We start from the raw sequence: 17,481 nt of genomic DNA, 5'->3' as shown, positions 1-17,481 counted from the left end.
TATGCCGATTTCTGTGATTGGGAACAAGATGTGGCGCTTATATAAATCACTGCCGTCCAGGGAAAAAGCCTCTCGCATCTCGTAAATCATTACTTATGTGCTATGTTATACTCTATGCAGATGGAAGAGATTGAATCTCAATCCGAACTCTAGCCTCTATAAGGTCTGGCTGAAACCAGAAACCAATATCCTTGGTCGTATCAACAAGCTCGACTTCTCGTTTGACGAACTTCGCTTCGTCCCCAGAATTCAGCTGCTCGCCCGAGGCGTCTTCTTCTTCGACTTCACTATCCCATTCATCTTCAATATCCATGTTCTCCTTACTGACCGGGTCTAGTTCGTCCGTTTCCCAAATCAGGCGGAACTCAAATGGTGTGATGCCGAATAGTCGAGAGACGATAGATTTGACCTGGTACGTGTCATACGACCGAGGAATATCCTTGACCTTGACCGTTTGAGCATTGTCTTGGTTCAGACGAAATAGCACCCGCACTAATCGCGCCGCAACAGAGCGCGGGTTGACTGCAGCGTCTGACCCGGTTGCTTTCGAGACTCGTTGGATGAGCGGCTCGCCGTAGATCTTGCATAGTTCGCCATATCGAGGATGCGGTTTGAGTATATCTGGTTCTGCCGTCTCTGGAGATACTGACAGCTCCTTGCCAATTAGAGATAAGTAATAGAGCTCGGCGTTGCTGCGGTCCTTTTCAGATATCGTACTGTAGTTGAGTACCTGCAGAGTTGCGACACGAGCTAGTGTTAGCATGTACGCCTCGTCTACTGTCATTGGCTTTTCGGTGATGCCGGTGATAGATGACGGTGCGACGGCTTGGTTGTAAAGGGGGTTCCCCGACACTCGGAGATTCTGTAGTCCTGGGAAGACTTCGGGAAGCCTGTTGATAAACGACCACGAATTGATCTTATTTCGGGATAGATCCACTGATCGAAGACTTTTGGAGAACTGAAACGAACTGCCCTCGGCGTCAGCTGCTGATATGGCGTCAATGAAGTTCCCGCGCAGTGACAAATGCTTGAGGTTCTGGAGAGATGATAGTGCCCTAATCGAGGATAGTGAACCAATATCGTTGTTCTCGAGAACCAAAGTAGTTAACGTATTGGATACTGGCGTGAGAGCCACAGAGATCTGGTTTCCTGAAGCTGAGAGCCAGGTGAGTGATGGAAACTGAGCAGCCACCATCGATACCTAGACGAGTCAGCTCAAGTACGGCGAACCAATAAAATCGTGCTCACCTGCTCCCAAGGAAGCAAAGTATCATCCAGATGAAGCTCCTCAACTCTATCAAACCTCAACCCCTCCTCAACAGACCCCAGCCGATTCCCACTACCAGAACGCAGTCAGAGCGCCAACTATCTCCTAAATCAAGAACACAAGCACTCACCTCAACCTCAAAAGCTTCAATCGCTTAAGCGGCTCACATATATCAGCAACATCCCTCCAAGTCGTCAACATATTCACGCTCAGGTCAAGCTCCACTATCTTAGGACATGTCCTCTCGATCTCGCGCCGTGCTTCCTCGATCTGCTCACGACTAGCCTCCTGAGCAAGCACACCGGCAACACGCAGTCCATCAAGAAGCACGATCTTCAGCTCTTCAAGCTCCGCAAGCTGCTTCCGGATCTTGTCAAAGCCGACTTCCTCGGCAATTTTGCTGTTGAATTTGATGGGCTTCTCGGGCTCCGCGTCCGCACGGGCTTGCCTCGCACGAGTCTGCTCATAGTCAGATGCGTACTTCTCCCGTAGTGCTTCTAAGAAGCTGCGCGGGCTGTCTGCTGGACGCGAAGGCCGCACGAATGACCCTGCCGTGGGGTGGTTTCTTGAGCCTGTATAGTATTAGCAAACATCGACATGAAACTTTGTGGGGAGTTAAGTTCCCGTCACAAAACACTTATACTAGGGATCACAGTACATGTAAAGTAATTCACTCCATTATGCTGACCTGAATGCTTTCCCCGCGACGGATCGTCCCATTCGACCCCGAGCCATTCCCCAGAGGTTCCCTCGACCTTGCCCACATAGCGGATGGTGCATAGATTGCCATCGTACGATCGCCGTTGATTCACCCAGGGATGGGAACCAGCTGTATTTCGGCCACTCGTCATTTTTGGACTGAGATTAAACCATTATCTCAAGATCAACCCAGATATCACTCCTGCCAGTTGTTGTTTGAACCAAGAACCTCCAATCAGCCCAGTCTAGCTGCTTATGTAATCTCCAACTTGAATTTCCGCAAAGCTTCCTATCCAACACCCCAGCTTCACTCCACTCCTTGCAGCAGGAGACCCGTGTCTATACATCCAAAATGGATTATCAGGTACGTTATCAGCTGCCCATACGATCGGCACCTAAACCTTCAAGAGAACCGTATTAACAAGATAACAGAACCGCGCAGGCTCCAAATTCGGCGGCGGCGGCGTCGCCTCGCACTCCGCAACAAACGCAGACCGCCGCGAACGGCTCCGCAAACTCGCGCTCGAAACCATCGACCTGGACAAAGACCCCTACTTCTTCAAGAACCACGTCGGCAGCTTCGAGTGCCGCCTCTGCCTAACAGTCCACCAAAACGACGGCTCGTACCTCGCCCACACGCAAGGCCGCAAGCACCAGACGAACCTCGCGCGCCGCGCCGCCCGTGAACAACGCGAGGGCAAAAATGCCGACCCTTCGTCAATACCCGGTGCCATGGGCGTGCAGGTCCGCAAGCAGACGATCAAGATTGGACGGCCGGGATACAAGATCACGAAGATTCGGGACCCGCTGACGAGGCAGCTGGGGCTGCTCTTTCAGCTGCAGTATCAGGAGATTACGCCTGGGGTTAAGCCGCGCGTACGGTTTATGAGCGCGTTCGAGCAGAAGGTTGAGGAGCCGCCGGATAAGAACTTTCAGTACCTGGTTATTGCGGCGGAGCCGTATCAGACTTGTGGGTTTAAGTTGCAGGCGAGGGAGATTGATCGGCGGGAGGGAAGGTATTGGACGTGGTTTGATGAGGATAGTAAGGAGTTTTGGGTGCAGATTATGTTCAAGACTGAGCGTGAAGAGCGGTTTAGTGGTGTGCCTGGGTTGGCACCTATGGGAGCTGCTTGAGCTTGCCTACTTCGTACTTACTATGGACAGGGAGTTGCGTGTTCTGTAATCATACCTTGGCTTTGGGGGCTTCGGTGGGCGTTAATTGGGTCTTATTGTGAACAAAACCAGGGCTGTTACTTTATCGAATTGTTCAACTGTCAGAATTCAGAGCTTCTACTTGTACTAGCGCTTGAATGGGAGCACCTTGCCTATTAGACGTTAAATTCGTATATTCTAAGTGTTCATACCGTCCTCGTAATGAGACAAGATAAGCTCATCAGAGCATCCGCAAGAATATTTCAGTCCGGGGACAAAGGGGCGAGCGTCGTCAACAAGTGACTTACGGCCTGATGCAAGCATCTGAGGAGAACAAGATAGAAAAAAAAAACATGGTAGAAATGCTCATGTGCCCAGTAACATGATGTATGCGCTATATGCTTGATAAAAAACCAATTAACAAGGTCTATCCGACCGTCGCAAGGACCTGGATGAGCCATTGAAAAGTTATCATCGCAAGCCCGCCCGCTTTCAAAACTCTCCAAGGACATCCATCATCGGCTCGTTCAAAAATTTTCACAATCCGAATCCGTGTTCAACTAGCCTGGAAAGCGTTGAACGCTTTGTACGTGTATCCGATGAAAGGCAAGCTCATCTCGGCATTCTGCTCGTCCGGCATAGCACGGGCCTGAGCGCGGTGGATAGCACTGGTGTCCTCCTGGGGAATCTCGTCAATGGGGAAGTATGACACATCAATATTCGAGCTCAGTCGCGGTTCGAACGGAGCCCGAATTCTGCGCAGCTGTTCCCATACTACTCCGCGGAAGAACGGGTGGTTCTTGATCTGTGTAGCGCCGCCGTACTGGCCACCTTCGTTACCGATACGGTGCTCTGCGTCACACAGGAAGCTAATAATACGCGGTTAGACTCGCAGCTGCAAGGGGGGTTGCTAATATGATATACCTTCGAATCAAACCCTCAGATTCACGAGACAAGGTCAACTCTTCGGGGAAGTACAGACACTCTCTCCAGTTCACAATCTTGCGGTATGTGTCGGTCGTGTCCTCGGCGCAGAATGGAGGCCAGCCCACGAGACATTCAAACATGATAGCGCCGACGGACCACCAATCGCAGAGATAGGTGTATCCTTGACCATTGAATATTTCGGGTGCAATGTAGTCAGGTGTTCCGACAGTTGAGTAAGCCATGGCTCTGCGAGACTTTCTCCATGTGTTGATTTGTCCACGGTTTGATACTGTCAGGTTGATGGCATCGTTGAAATATCCAGAGTTCCGGTTCTTGTCCTTGGAAGTAGAGTTCTTCAGAAGGTTCTGATAGTATGAGTTGTCGTGAGTTTTCTTGCCTCCGGTAGAGAGACCAAAATCAGTCAGCTTGACGTGACCACCGCGATCCAAAAGGATGTTGTCGGGTTTGATATCTCTGTAGAGTGCGTATATTAGTAGGCTGTTGTGTAGTAGAAAGCCCGAGTTTGTCCATTCTTACCGGTGAAGGAAGCCCAACTTGTGGACCGCCTCGATCGCCATCACAATTTCCGCCATGTAGAAGCGTGTAATGTCTTCAGAGAAGATCTCATACTTGATCAACATGGTCATCAAATCACCTCCAGGTAAGAACTCCATCAGAAGATATAGATATGCGGGGTCCTGGAATGAAGCGTGAAGCTTGACGAGCCAGGGGTTGTCCTTGGAATCAGCCAGGATATCACGCTCGGCACGAACGTGGGCCAGTTGATCCTTCTTGAACATTTCTGATTTGATCAGCGACTTTAGCGCATAGATCTTGTGGTCTGATTTCCGTTGCACGAGCTTAACCTCACCAAAGGCGCCCTTTCCGATAATCTTGATGGTCTGGAAGTTGGATGGAGTCTCGGGCGTCCGAAGGAATCGAAGGAATGTAGACTCTTTCTTTCCAACCATTTCCGCCTCCTTCGCCTTCGTATCCTGTGAAACACTGGGGTCACGCATCATCTTATCGAGCTCCGCTGAACTATTCATTTATCAAAACCAATTAGCAAGGCCCTTCCGCAAAATCTCCTTCGTAGTGAGACGTACCGCATGTTGCGGTCGCGCGCACGCTCGATGTTCTCATGGAAGAACACATTGACCAACTCCTTCGCGGCCTTTCCACGTTTATGAATGTTTTCAGAGAAGCGCTCAGGGTAGCGTTGCAGCTCTTCGTTCTCCGCAGGTAGTCGAGGGCTGCGAGGAACGGGAGGGGCCAAGTGTCCGGGTTGCTGCTGCTGACCGGCGGCGTTGTTACCAGCTGTACGGGGTCTTTGACCAGGCGAGGCGGAGCGATTGAAGAATCCGGTCCGGTTGGAGTTGAGATCCTGGTTGGAGAACTGCTGTATCAAGCCATTGGTCCCATCGTTGGGGTTGACATTGTATCCCATTCGAGACTGATAGGCCGGCTGAGGGGACTGGAGGTTCGGTTGGCCGTAATGAGGCTGAGCGTAGGCGGCCTGCGGGGGGTAGTTGTTTGGCATGAAGTATCCCTGACCATAAACGCCATTCTGGGCCTCCATGTAGTCCTGGGGGCTTTGGCTCTGATAGATCGGCTGGGGGAACGCGGAAGGCGTGGTAGGATACGCGCGATTGTTTGCGGCCGCTGGGTTGAAGGCACGTTCGTTGTAGCCGAAGTTCAGGTGGGGGCGGTTATTGTTGGGGTCCATCTTGAAAGAGCGCCCTCCAGACTGCCAGAATTGGACAAACGGCAAGACGAGGGATGGAGGAAAGTGATGTATATAAGGGGGCTGTAAGGGGGGAGGGGAAGGTTTGGTGGGAAGAAGCGGTGGCTTCAGGAGACTAGGGGAGTTGAGGGAGCGAGGGCGGTTTGAGGGGAAGGGGACAGTGTTCCTATAGTGGAGTGTTGGAGGGCTTCCGACTGGACAAGCTCTCCCATCAATCAGGAGGCGATCGAGCACCAAGAACGAGCCTGTTGTCACAAACCCAACTGGAAGGATAAGAAGCGAGCAAAAGCAAAGCCGCAGCGAATTATCCAGAGCCCAGACTGGAGGCTAGTCGAGTAGCCCGATGGTAGTGCGGTAGTGTCCAGGTACTTGGGTTGTTTTGGAGTTGGGCTACGGGAGACCGCGGGGGCCACCTTCGCTGTCTCTATACACACACTGGCTTGGAGAAATGCATATTTTGGTATATTTTCCTTTGCAAGTCATATAATGTGCATAAGACACCTCAGTTGGACGGAGGTATAAACGAATCCTTTAGAATCAGGGACAGATTGTCGCTAACTATGCTCAACCCTTTGAGGGTCATTTAAGACTTCAATGCCTGTGCTACCAAGGCTCCACCTTGTGAGAAATGATTCCCATGTTCTCGAAGCCCTCGCTTTCCTAAAACGTGTTCAGCTACTCGTCGCATATAAGCATAGATTATTGCATTCCTTACCTGTGTCGCATAGAGCCCCGTGGGAATCGTCCCGGCTGCCGTTCTGAGAAGCGTGTACTGTTCGCACCCGCAGAAGCTGCCCGTGAATGTACAGCTTCTTCCCCGATTTGTTGTCAACTAGGTATGTGAGCAAAGTAGAAAGATGATGCTGGAGAAAACGCACCCTGAGTCCACTTATGATATCAGGTTCGCATTGGCGAGTTCCAACTTCAATCTTCTCGATGAACTCTCCTTCTGGCCCGTTAATCTCCATGGACTGGATTCCAACGTTTGACTGGTTTGGCGAAAGCATTCGCTGCGGACAGCATGTAACTTCAGACTTGTAACCGAAGCCGATATTCACCAGGCAGCTGTGATTCATGGTTGCAAACACTCGTATTAGAGACTGAAGGTCGGCTCCTCCAGGGCCGCCAAATGAGGTGCATATCACAGGCCGGAACCCTTTGGTGCTAGAGTCCATACTGCCAAAGGTAGACGATACATTAAGATGTGCGGTGGAGTCAGGAAGTTCCGGGAACCACAGGAGGTTATCCATTATGGGCTCATGTTGCTCCTGCTTCTTGAGCCCGCCCATTCTTCTGCCCCAAATCGAGATATAGACCATTTTATAACCCTAAGCCACAGTTAGCACCCTAAACTACCGGATCATGGCGGTCTCACATCCAGTCCCACGGACAAGGCAACGACTCGTTCAGGGAAAGCAAGACGCCTCGTCTTTGCGCCACTATGGGGGCATCCAAGCCACGGAGACAGACTTCCATTCTTGCTATGAACAATCTGGAGTGCGTGGATCCCTCTTGATCCGACAGACACTATAAGCCCGTCCAAAGAGCCCACCTCAGTGTAGGTCGTGCTTGCAGAAGTAGTAACGTAACCAAGCTGAATAATTTGCTGGTCTGAGCCATGAACAAGCTGTATTCCGGCAACATAAGTTGTTTCTCCATCCTCGAGAACGGAAACCCCAATTTTCTGGACATCGGGTGGTACCTGTGTCTCGTGTGTAAGAATCCGCAAGCCTGATCCTTTCCTTCTCAGTTCGTTTCCAACAAGAATGTCCCCATGAACCTCAGCCCTTTCCCAGTTTGATAATCGCCGCTTGATCGCCAAGTGAGTGGATGAGTCCGCAAGCGACAGGTTAAGCTTTTTCAGGAGCAACTCGGTCAAGCGCCAGATCCGCAGTCTGTTCTCCAAACCAGGATAAGCTAGATGGACATTCCTCGTTCGCTGATACAGCCAGCGCCAATCACGATGCGAACGCGTTTCGTGAGCTTCGAATAAGAAGCTACGCTCGAAATCACCTTTGAACCGGGAAGCCCAAAACATTTGGCTATAGAACAACCGAGTAAAAGCCCTGGACACGGATCGAAGTTGAAGGACCGTGGCTGTTGGCAAATACGATGCTATTTCCTCCACAATTTCGAACGGCAGACGGGTGAAACCGTCACTGACAACTGATGATTCAGTCAGAGCTGAGAAGTCGAACGGCATGGACTGCGTCGGAGCAATCCTTATCAGATCATAAACTGTACACGCAAAAGGGCTTCGAAGAAATGCTTTCTTGACCGTTACCGATCGCCATGTTTCGCGCCAACGCCTTTCTTCCCACGGCCAACGCATGCCCTCCCCCCTCCAATGCAGGGGAACGAAGCCAGTCGTTCCTTCGTACATGTGATCCCAAGTGTAGCAGCATGACTGCATATCGGTCCAGTCTCTGGGGGCGGAGTCGAATACCTCATACAGCCTGGGCAATGATATCGCCAATGGCCAAGCTCTGCGTTCGAGGAGGCACCAGCATGCATTGTGAAGGAGGAACCCAAAGCAGCTGTCAGCCTCCTGCAGAATAGGAACCTGGATCCAGGCTTCATTGTTGCTCGTAAACTTCTGTACCGGGACCTTGAAGCTTGCTTCGTCGTTCTGTCGCCTTCGTACTCCTATGGCCGATACATGCACTACCTGCTCGGTACGATATACTTTAAGATGTAAGCAAAAGACTCCATACTCTGCAGCAATACTGGACTTGAGTATACATCTCACTCACCCATACTGTATGATTGCAGCCAGGTATCCTCCGATCGGCCTTCACGTTCTATGTCGGCACCGCACACTATGCATCGAACCCTGACTGTTGGCTCCATTGCGCAACTTGGATGGCCGAAAGTGATGCCTGCGGGAGGGTCGAGAAAGAGCCTAGTTTCATCATTAATATCTAGACTGGACAATCAACTTTCTTCCCAGGAAGGAGTGAGTGAATGCGGGCAAGTCACGCTCTTTCCCTGTGGGCTACATGATTGTTTAGTACTATCATTTTGGATTCACTTTGGATAGCGCTGGCATAGTTTGAATGACTTGGGCTCTCCCATGCAGTATGAGTAAAGGGAATTGGCCATACTGTGTATGTTAATAATGTACCAGAGATCAGTCAATCTGCGAATGTGTTTAGTCTTGACTTCAGCCGCGTCCCCAATGAGCAAACGCAAGTAAGCGAAACCCTTCATCGTCCCAGACTTCCCAGCGGATGAGGAGTCAAACAACTAGAGTAACTAACTCATAGAGTTGAGTGGAAGCTTTGTCGTGGCTTTGCCGTTGTAGCTCGGAAAGCCTGTCGTGGAGCGCTGGGATCCCTGAATTGCATCATCTCCGAAACAATTGCAACAGACCATAGCGACATTTTATCCTCAGCTTCTCACCGGTGCTCCTCTTCTTTTCTTCAGACAACCCCCACGCACGAATTCAACCCAAATCAATTGCTTCCAAGGTTCTCCGAGTTTCGTGGCTTGTGGTGGCCTAATCCGGAGGTCCTCAAAACCGCCGCATCATCTCCGCTCCTCTTTTCCCCTCCGAACCCGGCGCCCGCAACACGAAGTGAGACTCGAACCTAGCAAACACCACAATCACCTACAACAATGCTACTTTGAGTGAAGGGGAATACGGGTTAGCAAGTGCTATTATCTGAATTATCCGCATAGGTGGTCAACGGCGCAATGCTGCGTCAAGCAGCTCGATCGCCTTGCTGGCGCACTCCGGCGCGGTTCGTCTCCCACCGTCCCGCCTTTCCGCGATCGAATCCAGTCTCAGCTGCCCTGGGAGTTTCTCAGCTTAGACCGTTCTCGTACAAGAAACAGACGGACGAAACTACGCCTTCCGATAAAAAGACGCCCACACCCGAGCCAACCTCGTCCCCAACATCGGCCAAACCCGCTGCACCAAGCCCACAGAAGACACAAAATGCGGCGACTGCAAGAAAGGACCTGCTTAGTGAAAGCACGGTTGCGAACAAGGAACAGAGGAAGGCGGATTGGGCTATAATGAGGGAAATGGCAAAATACCTTTGGCCGAAGGTGAAGCTTCAAGAACCTCGGGCGTTGTCCACGCGCTTCGCTAATCGGCAGTATACAGGGTGATTGGGGAACCAAGCTTCGTGTAGGAACCGCCCTGTCGTTGCTAGTTGGCGCAAAGGTGAGAACTATACCGAGACCTTTCCTGATCCGTCTATACTCACCTTATTCTATTTAGGTTCTGAATGTCGAAATACCCTTTTACTTCAAAAGCATCGTTGACTCGATGAACGTGGATTTTGCGTCCGTTGGCGGAACTGCTTATACAGTGGCGGGGTCCATGATCATCGCCTGTAAGTCGGAGTAATTGACATTCTCAAAACTACGAGTAACTTACCTTACCTTGCAGATGGGGCGACGAGAATTGGAGCTACTCTTTTCCAAGAGCTTCGGAACGCCGTGTTTGCAAGCGTCGCTCAGAAGGCAATTCGCAAGGTTGCGCGAAACGTTTTCGAGCACCTGTTGCGGTTAGATCTCAACTTTCATCTCTCACGACAGACGGGAGGTTTGACAAGAGCTATTGACCGCGGAACGAAAGGCATCAGCTTTCTCCTGACGTCAATGGTATTTCACGTCGTACCTACCGCTCTGGAGATCACGCTTGTGTGCGGCATCCTGGTTTGTTGGCCCTTAGTCATAAGTATATGACTAGCATTCTGACACACGCAACAGACGCATCAATATGGTCTCAAATTCGCTGCAATCACTGCCACAACCATGCTGGCCTATTCAGCTTTCACAATACTGACAACCGCTTGGAGGACAAAATTCCGAAAGCAGGCCAATGCAGCGGATAACCGGGGGGCTACGGTTGCTGTAGACTCTTTAATCAACTATGAGGCTGTGAAATACTTCAACAACGAGAAGTTTGAAGTTGCGCGTTATGACAAAGCACTCAAGGCATATGAAGATGCCTCTATTAAGGTCACCACTTCCTTGGCTCTTCTCAACTCCGGTCAGAACATGATCTTCTCAAGTGCGCTTGCCGCTATGATGTACCTCGCCGCTGATGGGGTTGCCGCCGGAACTCTCACTGTTGGTGATCTGGTTATGGTAAACCAACTTGTCTTTCAACTCTCCGTGCCGCTGAACTTCCTGGGATCTGTATACCGCGAGCTGCGCCAGTCGCTGCTTGACATGGAAACATTGTTCAACTTGCAAAAGGTCAACGTCAACATCATAGAGCGACCCGATGCCAAACCTCTGGAGCTTAGGAATGGCGGGCAGATCCGATTCGAGAACGTGACCTTTGGGTATCATCCTGAGCGTCCAATTTTGAAGAACGCTAGCTTTACGATTCCTGCTGGACAGAAATTCGCTATCGTTGGCCCTAGCGGCTGCGGCAAGTCCACCATTCTGCGACTCCTTTTCCGGTATTACGACGTGCAGGAGGGACGGATCCTGGTTGACGGTCAGGATATCCGGGACGTCACTGTAGAAAGCTTGCGTAAAGCGATCGGCGTCGTTCCCCAGGATACGCCATTATTCAACGACACGATTGAACACAACATTCGCTATGGAAGGCTGGAGGCATCCGATGAGGAGGTGCGCAAAGCCGCGCGCCGAGCACATATTCATGAGCTTGTCGAGAGGCTTCCCGATGGCTACCGTACCGCTGTCGGCGAGCGTGGAATGATGATCTCCGGTGGAGAAAAGCAACGACTGGCTATTTCCCGATTGCTCCTGAAAGATCCACAGTTGCTCTTCTTTGACGAAGCAGTAAGTCGCCGTCCCCCCAGCAACCCTAAAATAATCGACGCTAACTCATGCTTTCATAGACGTCTGCCCTCGACACTTACACAGAGCAAGCTTTGTTGCAAAACATCAACAGCATTTTGAAGGAGAAACGACGGACCAGCGTCTTTGTGGCGCATCGCTTGCGGACGATATATGATTGCGACCAGATTTTGGTGCTGAAGGAAGGACAAGTAGCGGAGCTAGGGTCACACCGCGAACTTCTGGATTTGGATGGCATCTACGCCGAGCTCTGGAATGGTAAGAACCCGTCGGAAGCTAGTTCCTGAGGCCCAGAACGGAAGCTAACGTGCTTGCTGCAGCCCAGGAAATGTCACTGGCACAAGATCCAGAATACGAACGCAACGCCGAGCTCGAGGGAGAGACGGCAGGAGAGGACAAAGACATGGCACCGAAGAAGTAGAGAAATGTACTGGTTACAGGATGGATGGAATAGATAGCGTGATTAGACGTTATATTAGAGGCGCTGCATGGGCCAGGGAACCACGCAGTCACGGACATGGTGCGACTGCACGACCGCAATCTAACTCCAACATTTCCAATATCGCGCGAGAACGGCCCCCTGGCTAGACGGGAAGCGGCCTAGCGCTCCTTCCAATCCCACGTTGTGGCCCCACAGCTTCTGCTCCTCTTCTCGAATCTCGCCTCGATCCATTCCGTCCGAGTCCCAAGGTCCAAGTTCCAACTGACACTGACAGCTCCCTTTCCCAGTGTTATCGCTCGCTCACTTCTGACTGCTTTTTACAATTCATCGCTCTTTTCCCGCTCACCATTCTTTTTCAGCTATTCCTCCACTCCTTCAACTATTCCGGTCATTCCCTTCCATTTCATTTCCGCTTTCGTCATAGTTCAGCGTGGCTGTCAAGGGAAATAGTCGCCATTGGATTCCTCACACGCACAATTACTCGCAACGCATAATCTCACCACGCTAGGACGCGCCGTTTTCCTACGCTCCAGGCACGCTATCGAATCCAGCCACTCCTCGGACTCCAACCGTTTTCTTCAAGGATTAGTCGCACCGGTTAGTGTCCCTTGTCTCGTTGGTTGGAGTTTGGAGCATTCCGTCCCACAATCGTTAGCTCCTTGTCCCTGCTGCGCTTCCCCTCTCTGCTTCTCTGCTTCCCCCAAAACTCGGCGTTCCTCCTGTTAACTGGCTTACATTCAGAACCTCTCATTACTGCTTCATTTCAACTTATCGAACCCCGACCTGCTACCGGAAATACACTGCCGCCGCAATTTGGTATGCGACTGCCCTAATCAGCTGTTTTGATACCAAGAGCTGCCTCTTGGGTTATCGCGGAGCTTCCGGAATCACGATTGAAAGCGCGTCTGCTAATTTGTTGATGTGTCTTACCTCAGAACTCCCTCGCGGCCCTACTACCACATTCCTCTAGGAAAGCCAACCAGGTTGGCGTTATAAAAAGATTGGAAAGACGTATACACCTCACACAATGGGCCTCATTGAGAAACTACAAGCCAGTATGTCTCCCAGTCTGCCGCCGAACCCATTTTTTGGGTCTCTATTCTCAAGACCGCGGTACCGAAAATACCCTTCACAGCGCAATGCTAATCGGCAATGAACGCAGAGCTTGAGCTGTACAGGTTAGAGCAGCGGTATGCTCGGAGAAAGCACCGGACCACATTTACGGGGGTTCAATACGTCGATGGTGAATACGTGTATTCGAACAGTTCGAATTCATCGTCCGGAACAGTCGGGAAGCATTCAAATGGATCGTGGAAAGTGCCCTCCTGGGGCTCGAATGACCCACGCAACCGGTGATGCGATTTCGAGTTCTTTCGACTATTCTTGTTTCTGACGATGCATCCTCCACGTTATGTTCCTCGCGGAGGTCACTTTGATGTCTTCTACCTTCTTTTTTCTTTTTGGATCGAAGCTCAGAGCTTTGTACTTTCTTGTCTAGCTTTGAACTTTGAGATAAGCTATGATTGAGGTAGAAAGCTACCTTTTGCCCAGGAGGCTACATTTATGATTGATTGAATAGAGCGTTTCTCGTGATGGACGATGTAGCATTACAGATATGATCCAGCACCTGAAATTCCTGAATATACATACAAGCATATACCTCCCGCCCGCCGCCAACGAAAGTAGAAGACATTCTTTACATTGGTGGGATATGGCTCAGCCATACCAACTCAACCTAACGCTATGCTAATAATTACCGCTTGCTCTTCCCCCCACCAATCCTCAAGCGTCCCAAATTCGGCAAACCCGATTTCTGCCTCTGCGGGCCCAGGATCCCTCCTTTCCCGGCACCACCACCGGCGGCACTGCCCGCACTACCGCCGTCAGCCGGCGAAGCGCGGCCCCCTACACCGCCGAGCGCGGAGCGTGGAGTATCGGGGAGGGTTTTATCCCTGCGGATTTGGTCTACGTTGGAGATCGCGGCGGAGAGGGCTGTAGTTTGGTGTGCGTTCCCGTCGTTGGCGTCGAAGGGGCGCTGGGAGCGCTGCGAGGAGCGGGTCCTTTCCTGCACCGACTTGAATTTGTCGAGGAGGTCGACCCAGCGGATGGAGTTTTCGTCGCGCTGCTTAAGGCGGCTGCTGGTGCGGTCGTAGGTTGATGATGTTCCAGAGGTTGAGGTGGATGCCATTGAGGTTCTGTTGGGGTTAACGTCAAGATGCTTGGTTTTAGGGAAGAAATAGATGCGCTAACGTACAGACGAGGGCCCGTGTGAAGTAAACCGATGTTGCTAACGCTGTTGAGGCGATTTTTGAGTGCTGCGAAAGCCGAGCTCTGGGGGAGGAGCATGAGGACGCCATAGAGGCATTTGTAGAGATATGGGTATCTTTCTGGTTCGAGGAGTTGAAGGCGAAGATCTAGCATGGAGTTAGGGCTTGTTATCAGATCAGATGATCCAAGACATACAGGTGAAAACTGGAGACTCTAGGAGCTGGACGAGCTTGTCAATTTGGATCAACATATTGACCGTCATCTCAAGCTCCGCACTGTGAGAGATTAGAGTTTATGACGCTCCGAATAGCCTCGAAATTACTCACAATACTTGGAGGAGGTTATAAGCCTGCTCATAAGCCTGCGCAAGCAAACATAAGGAAAAGGTCGAGACTGCATTGTGACACCATGACCTGAAAAGAGCCACGAAGAACGTTTGGCCGTCCTATCAATTAGTCAGTGCCTGTTTTAAGGCGGCTACATTGGGGCCTATTACTCTGGAGTCCAGGTTTCGTAGTCTTTTCCTCAATTCAGACAGCTCCGGCGCGGTAATCAAATTATTGTTTAGGTTCTGCACCATAATACTAGCAAACTCGATGTCCTACAATAGCGGTATTAGCAATGGCAAAGCCATATGAGAAGCATGGGGCTTACATCTTCCTTTTCGAGACAGTCGGCAAGAGTCCGATATATACGTTCCGGACTCAGATTCAAACATAGTTGGCGGATAATGAGGTTTCCCCGAACCTCAAGCAGATTTCTATCGGTAGAAAATAGCTGAAGTAGATTGACCATGAATAATTTGAAATAGCTGTCCTCGCTATTCCTTGATATTTGTGACAAAAGCTGTAGGTCTTTCGTAACAACTGTCTCTGACGTATCAGATAACGTCTTGAGAAGCGCAGGGAATATCCCGTCATTGAACGCGGCGACCTTCTTTGGGGCCTTGCGATGCAGCATAATGAGCCAAGAAAGGGCGGCTATTCTGGTGGTCTCATATTCGCTTAGGAACTGCAGAGTGAGGGAAGTGACGGCCGCGCCATAATCGAGCTCTGGTGGTGGTGAGGGGACAGCTGACATGACGCTATTTCGAGGGGATGCTTTTTTGGAGTCGCTACCCGAAACATCGGCTTTACTAGTCGGCGTGGAAGACCTTCTTTCAGCAAGCTCCTTTGTAATTGTGGAAGGTAGCTTGGAGGTTGAGGTTTGTCGCGAGTCGTCCGGGGTATCTTCGGATAGGGTCAGACTGAAGATGTACTCCAGGAGTGACGCATTGACACGGCCCGCGGTCTCCTTCACAGCTGGTGAGGTGCTTGACAATGCTGGAAGAACTTGATCCAGCAAGCGTGGAACAAAGGGGAGAATATCCTCGGGACTTATTTCGAAAAAGCTATCTATCCAGCGCAACGCAGTCAATTGCATCTCCTCGTCTGTGCTTAGCGTCAGCAGGCGGCGATTATTTAACAATTATGAAAGCGTAGTTACCAAAGGAAGTGTTCACGAATCCCACAAGAATATCTAGGATCTTTGGATGGTCGATCTGGACATCTTGACCCGGGATCCAATCACCATCGCTATTTAGTCCTTCTTCTTCTTCCACGGCGAAATCAGCCTCAGAGTCCTCGATCGCATTATCGTTACTTTCAGCGTCAATCGCGATGGTTGGATCCGTGGCTAGGCTCGAGTTGTTGCTTGTCATCGACCGTCTGTTGTCACTTCCTTGTCCTTTGCGACTTTCGGCCAATCCCTTCTTGAGACGAGCGATCCGTTTTATTTCCGCCAGAAACCTGTCTAGCAGGCCCTGGGTAGCGACGTTAACATCTCGGTTTGAATCGCCCAGAAATTTGATCAACCCCGCCAGGAACTCTGGCAGATACGAAACGAGCTCCAAGTCGGGGATCGTATCGAGCAGAGTCAGCCATGACACCAGAAACGTCCGGGTGAATGCACTGAGAACATGTATTCGTTCTTTCAGCAACGGTATGAACTTCGGAAGCGAGAACGCCGTCGGGAGATCGTCTCCTAGGTCTTCAGGATCGGTAGACTGCTTCTCAGAAAGTTGAAGGACGGAAACATGGTGGGCTGCGGATTCGGAAACGATATCTTTCACGAGTCGATCGAGCAGTTCTGCTCCGTTCTTCACGGATAATTCGGAATCTGAAGCTAGCTTTGCCTATGTTAGGCTTGGCTTAGAATCTCGATGCAGGGAAAATATACCTTGCTTAGCGCATCGAATATCTCGTTGAAAAACAACAATATTTCCCCTTTCGCGACCTTGGCAATGTTGTACATGCTCTCGCAAGCGTAGTATCTGACCCTCGCATCTTGATCCGAAAAGCACGCAAGTACCGGCGGAACGATTTCTTTCAGATACGGAGCAACTCCCTCCTAAGTTTCTCGTTTCAGCGTCACGATATAATCCCAGGTTGTCCAGTGAACTCACTGATCCCAAAGCTATAGACGCCGCCGCTAAACCGATCAACCCCCCGTTCCTCGCATGAGGCTGATGTACCGCATAGGCGTAATCATGGCATAGCTGGTCGACGATTCTTTGGATAACTTCATGGTCTCCTCTGAACGCGGAATCCCGTACGACTTTCTCGAGCCTGTTTGTTCCAAGAGGGGTCAGCAGTCTGAAAACCAAACAAGTTTGCGATAATTGCAAATGCTGCAGCGTGATCGGATAGGCGTACTCTAAAGCCCCTTGCTTCCTCCGGTCGTAGAGTTTATCATTCAGCAAGCGCTGGATTGAGTGATCCATCGCTCAGGCAAACATGGGCTGGGATAATTCGAGGCTCTAGGCGACTATCCTCATGATGGTAGCCCCCGGAGTCTGAGCGTCGAGCTGAGAGGCTGAGAGGCGTCTTGAGCTCTAGTAAGTAATTTAGCGCAAGAAAAGTAGTGGAACAACAAACAAAGAGATAGACGAGCTGGCGTTGTCAGAAAGCCATGTGGGGAGGGAACGGTGAAGATGCGTTGGCAGAGAGCTAGAAGTGGAGTGACGTAGGGCGGCTCGAGTCGCTCGACCATTCTCGGTCTCCGCACGTGGCTCCGGGCAGAGCACAGACAGTTGCGCTCAGACTGTATATCCCCGTAAAAGCATGTGTATTTACTATTATCAAGACTTCAATAGCTACATATTCCAATATCCCGCTAATCAAGTATGTCGTGAAATCATCCCAAGGTGTCTAGCCT

The 17,481-nt window shown here is 50.8% G+C and overlaps 6 protein-coding genes across 6 annotated transcripts; 2 read left to right on the top strand and 4 right to left on the bottom strand.

The window, feature by feature from the left end:
• Positions 1-112: 112 nt before the first annotated feature.
• Positions 113-2,118, bottom strand: DSM5745_09621 (putative tubulin-specific chaperone; the record flags this gene model as incomplete). Its single annotated transcript, XM_026751637.1, has 4 exons — positions 113-1,201; positions 1,249-1,339; positions 1,398-1,839; positions 1,956-2,118. The coding sequence occupies 4 exons, from the start codon at positions 2,116-2,118 to the stop codon at positions 113-115; spliced, it is 1,785 nt and encodes a 594-aa protein (XP_026599985.1).
• Positions 2,119-2,318: 200 nt separating this feature from the next.
• DSM5745_09620 (spliceosome assembly protein PRP11) lies at positions 2,319-3,100 on the top strand (the record flags this gene model as incomplete). Its single annotated transcript, XM_026751636.1, has 2 exons — positions 2,319-2,330; positions 2,399-3,100. The coding sequence occupies 2 exons, from the start codon at positions 2,319-2,321 to the stop codon at positions 3,098-3,100; spliced, it is 714 nt and encodes a 237-aa protein (XP_026599984.1).
• A 574-nt stretch (positions 3,101-3,674) lies between these two features.
• Positions 3,675-5,771, bottom strand: DSM5745_09619 (serine/threonine protein kinase CBK1; the record flags this gene model as incomplete). The annotated part of the gene is made up of 4 exons (XM_026751635.1): positions 3,675-3,987; positions 4,043-4,519; positions 4,583-5,086; positions 5,152-5,771. The coding sequence occupies 4 exons, from the start codon at positions 5,769-5,771 to the stop codon at positions 3,675-3,677; spliced, it is 1,914 nt and encodes a 637-aa protein (XP_026599983.1).
• Positions 5,772-6,392: 621 nt separating this feature from the next.
• On the bottom strand, positions 6,393-8,639 carry DSM5745_09618 (uncharacterized protein; the record flags this gene model as incomplete). Its single annotated transcript, XM_026751634.1, has 5 exons — positions 6,393-6,449; positions 6,505-6,621; positions 6,668-7,117; positions 7,165-8,474; positions 8,543-8,639. The coding sequence occupies 5 exons, from the start codon at positions 8,637-8,639 to the stop codon at positions 6,393-6,395; spliced, it is 2,031 nt and encodes a 676-aa protein (XP_026599982.1).
• An 846-nt stretch (positions 8,640-9,485) lies between these two features.
• Positions 9,486-11,997, top strand: atm1 (ATP-binding cassette Fe/S cluster precursor transporter ATM1; the record flags this gene model as incomplete). The annotated part of the gene is made up of 7 exons (XM_026751633.1): positions 9,486-9,842; positions 9,901-9,960; positions 10,018-10,132; positions 10,189-10,457; positions 10,512-11,558; positions 11,618-11,834; positions 11,897-11,997. The coding sequence occupies 7 exons, from the start codon at positions 9,486-9,488 to the stop codon at positions 11,995-11,997; spliced, it is 2,166 nt and encodes a 721-aa protein (XP_026599981.1).
• Positions 11,998-13,771: 1,774 nt separating this feature from the next.
• On the bottom strand, positions 13,772-17,047 carry DSM5745_09616 (VAC14 family protein; the record flags this gene model as incomplete). Its single annotated transcript, XM_026751632.1, has 9 exons — positions 13,772-14,213; positions 14,273-14,432; positions 14,482-14,561; positions 14,613-14,731; positions 14,783-14,887; positions 14,941-15,716; positions 15,772-16,453; positions 16,504-16,674; positions 16,730-17,047. The coding sequence occupies 9 exons, from the start codon at positions 17,045-17,047 to the stop codon at positions 13,772-13,774; spliced, it is 2,853 nt and encodes a 950-aa protein (XP_026599980.1).
• Between the last annotated feature and the right edge of the window lie 434 nt (positions 17,048-17,481).

This window comes from Aspergillus mulundensis (assembly GCF_003369625.1).
Source record: "Aspergillus mulundensis strain DSM 5745 chromosome Unknown scaffold_12, whole genome shotgun sequence".
Classification (NCBI taxonomy): domain Eukaryota; kingdom Fungi; phylum Ascomycota; class Eurotiomycetes; order Eurotiales; family Aspergillaceae; genus Aspergillus; species Aspergillus mulundensis.
Note: the sequence above shows the minus strand (reverse complement) of the source record. Positions and strands in the feature narration are given on the sequence as shown.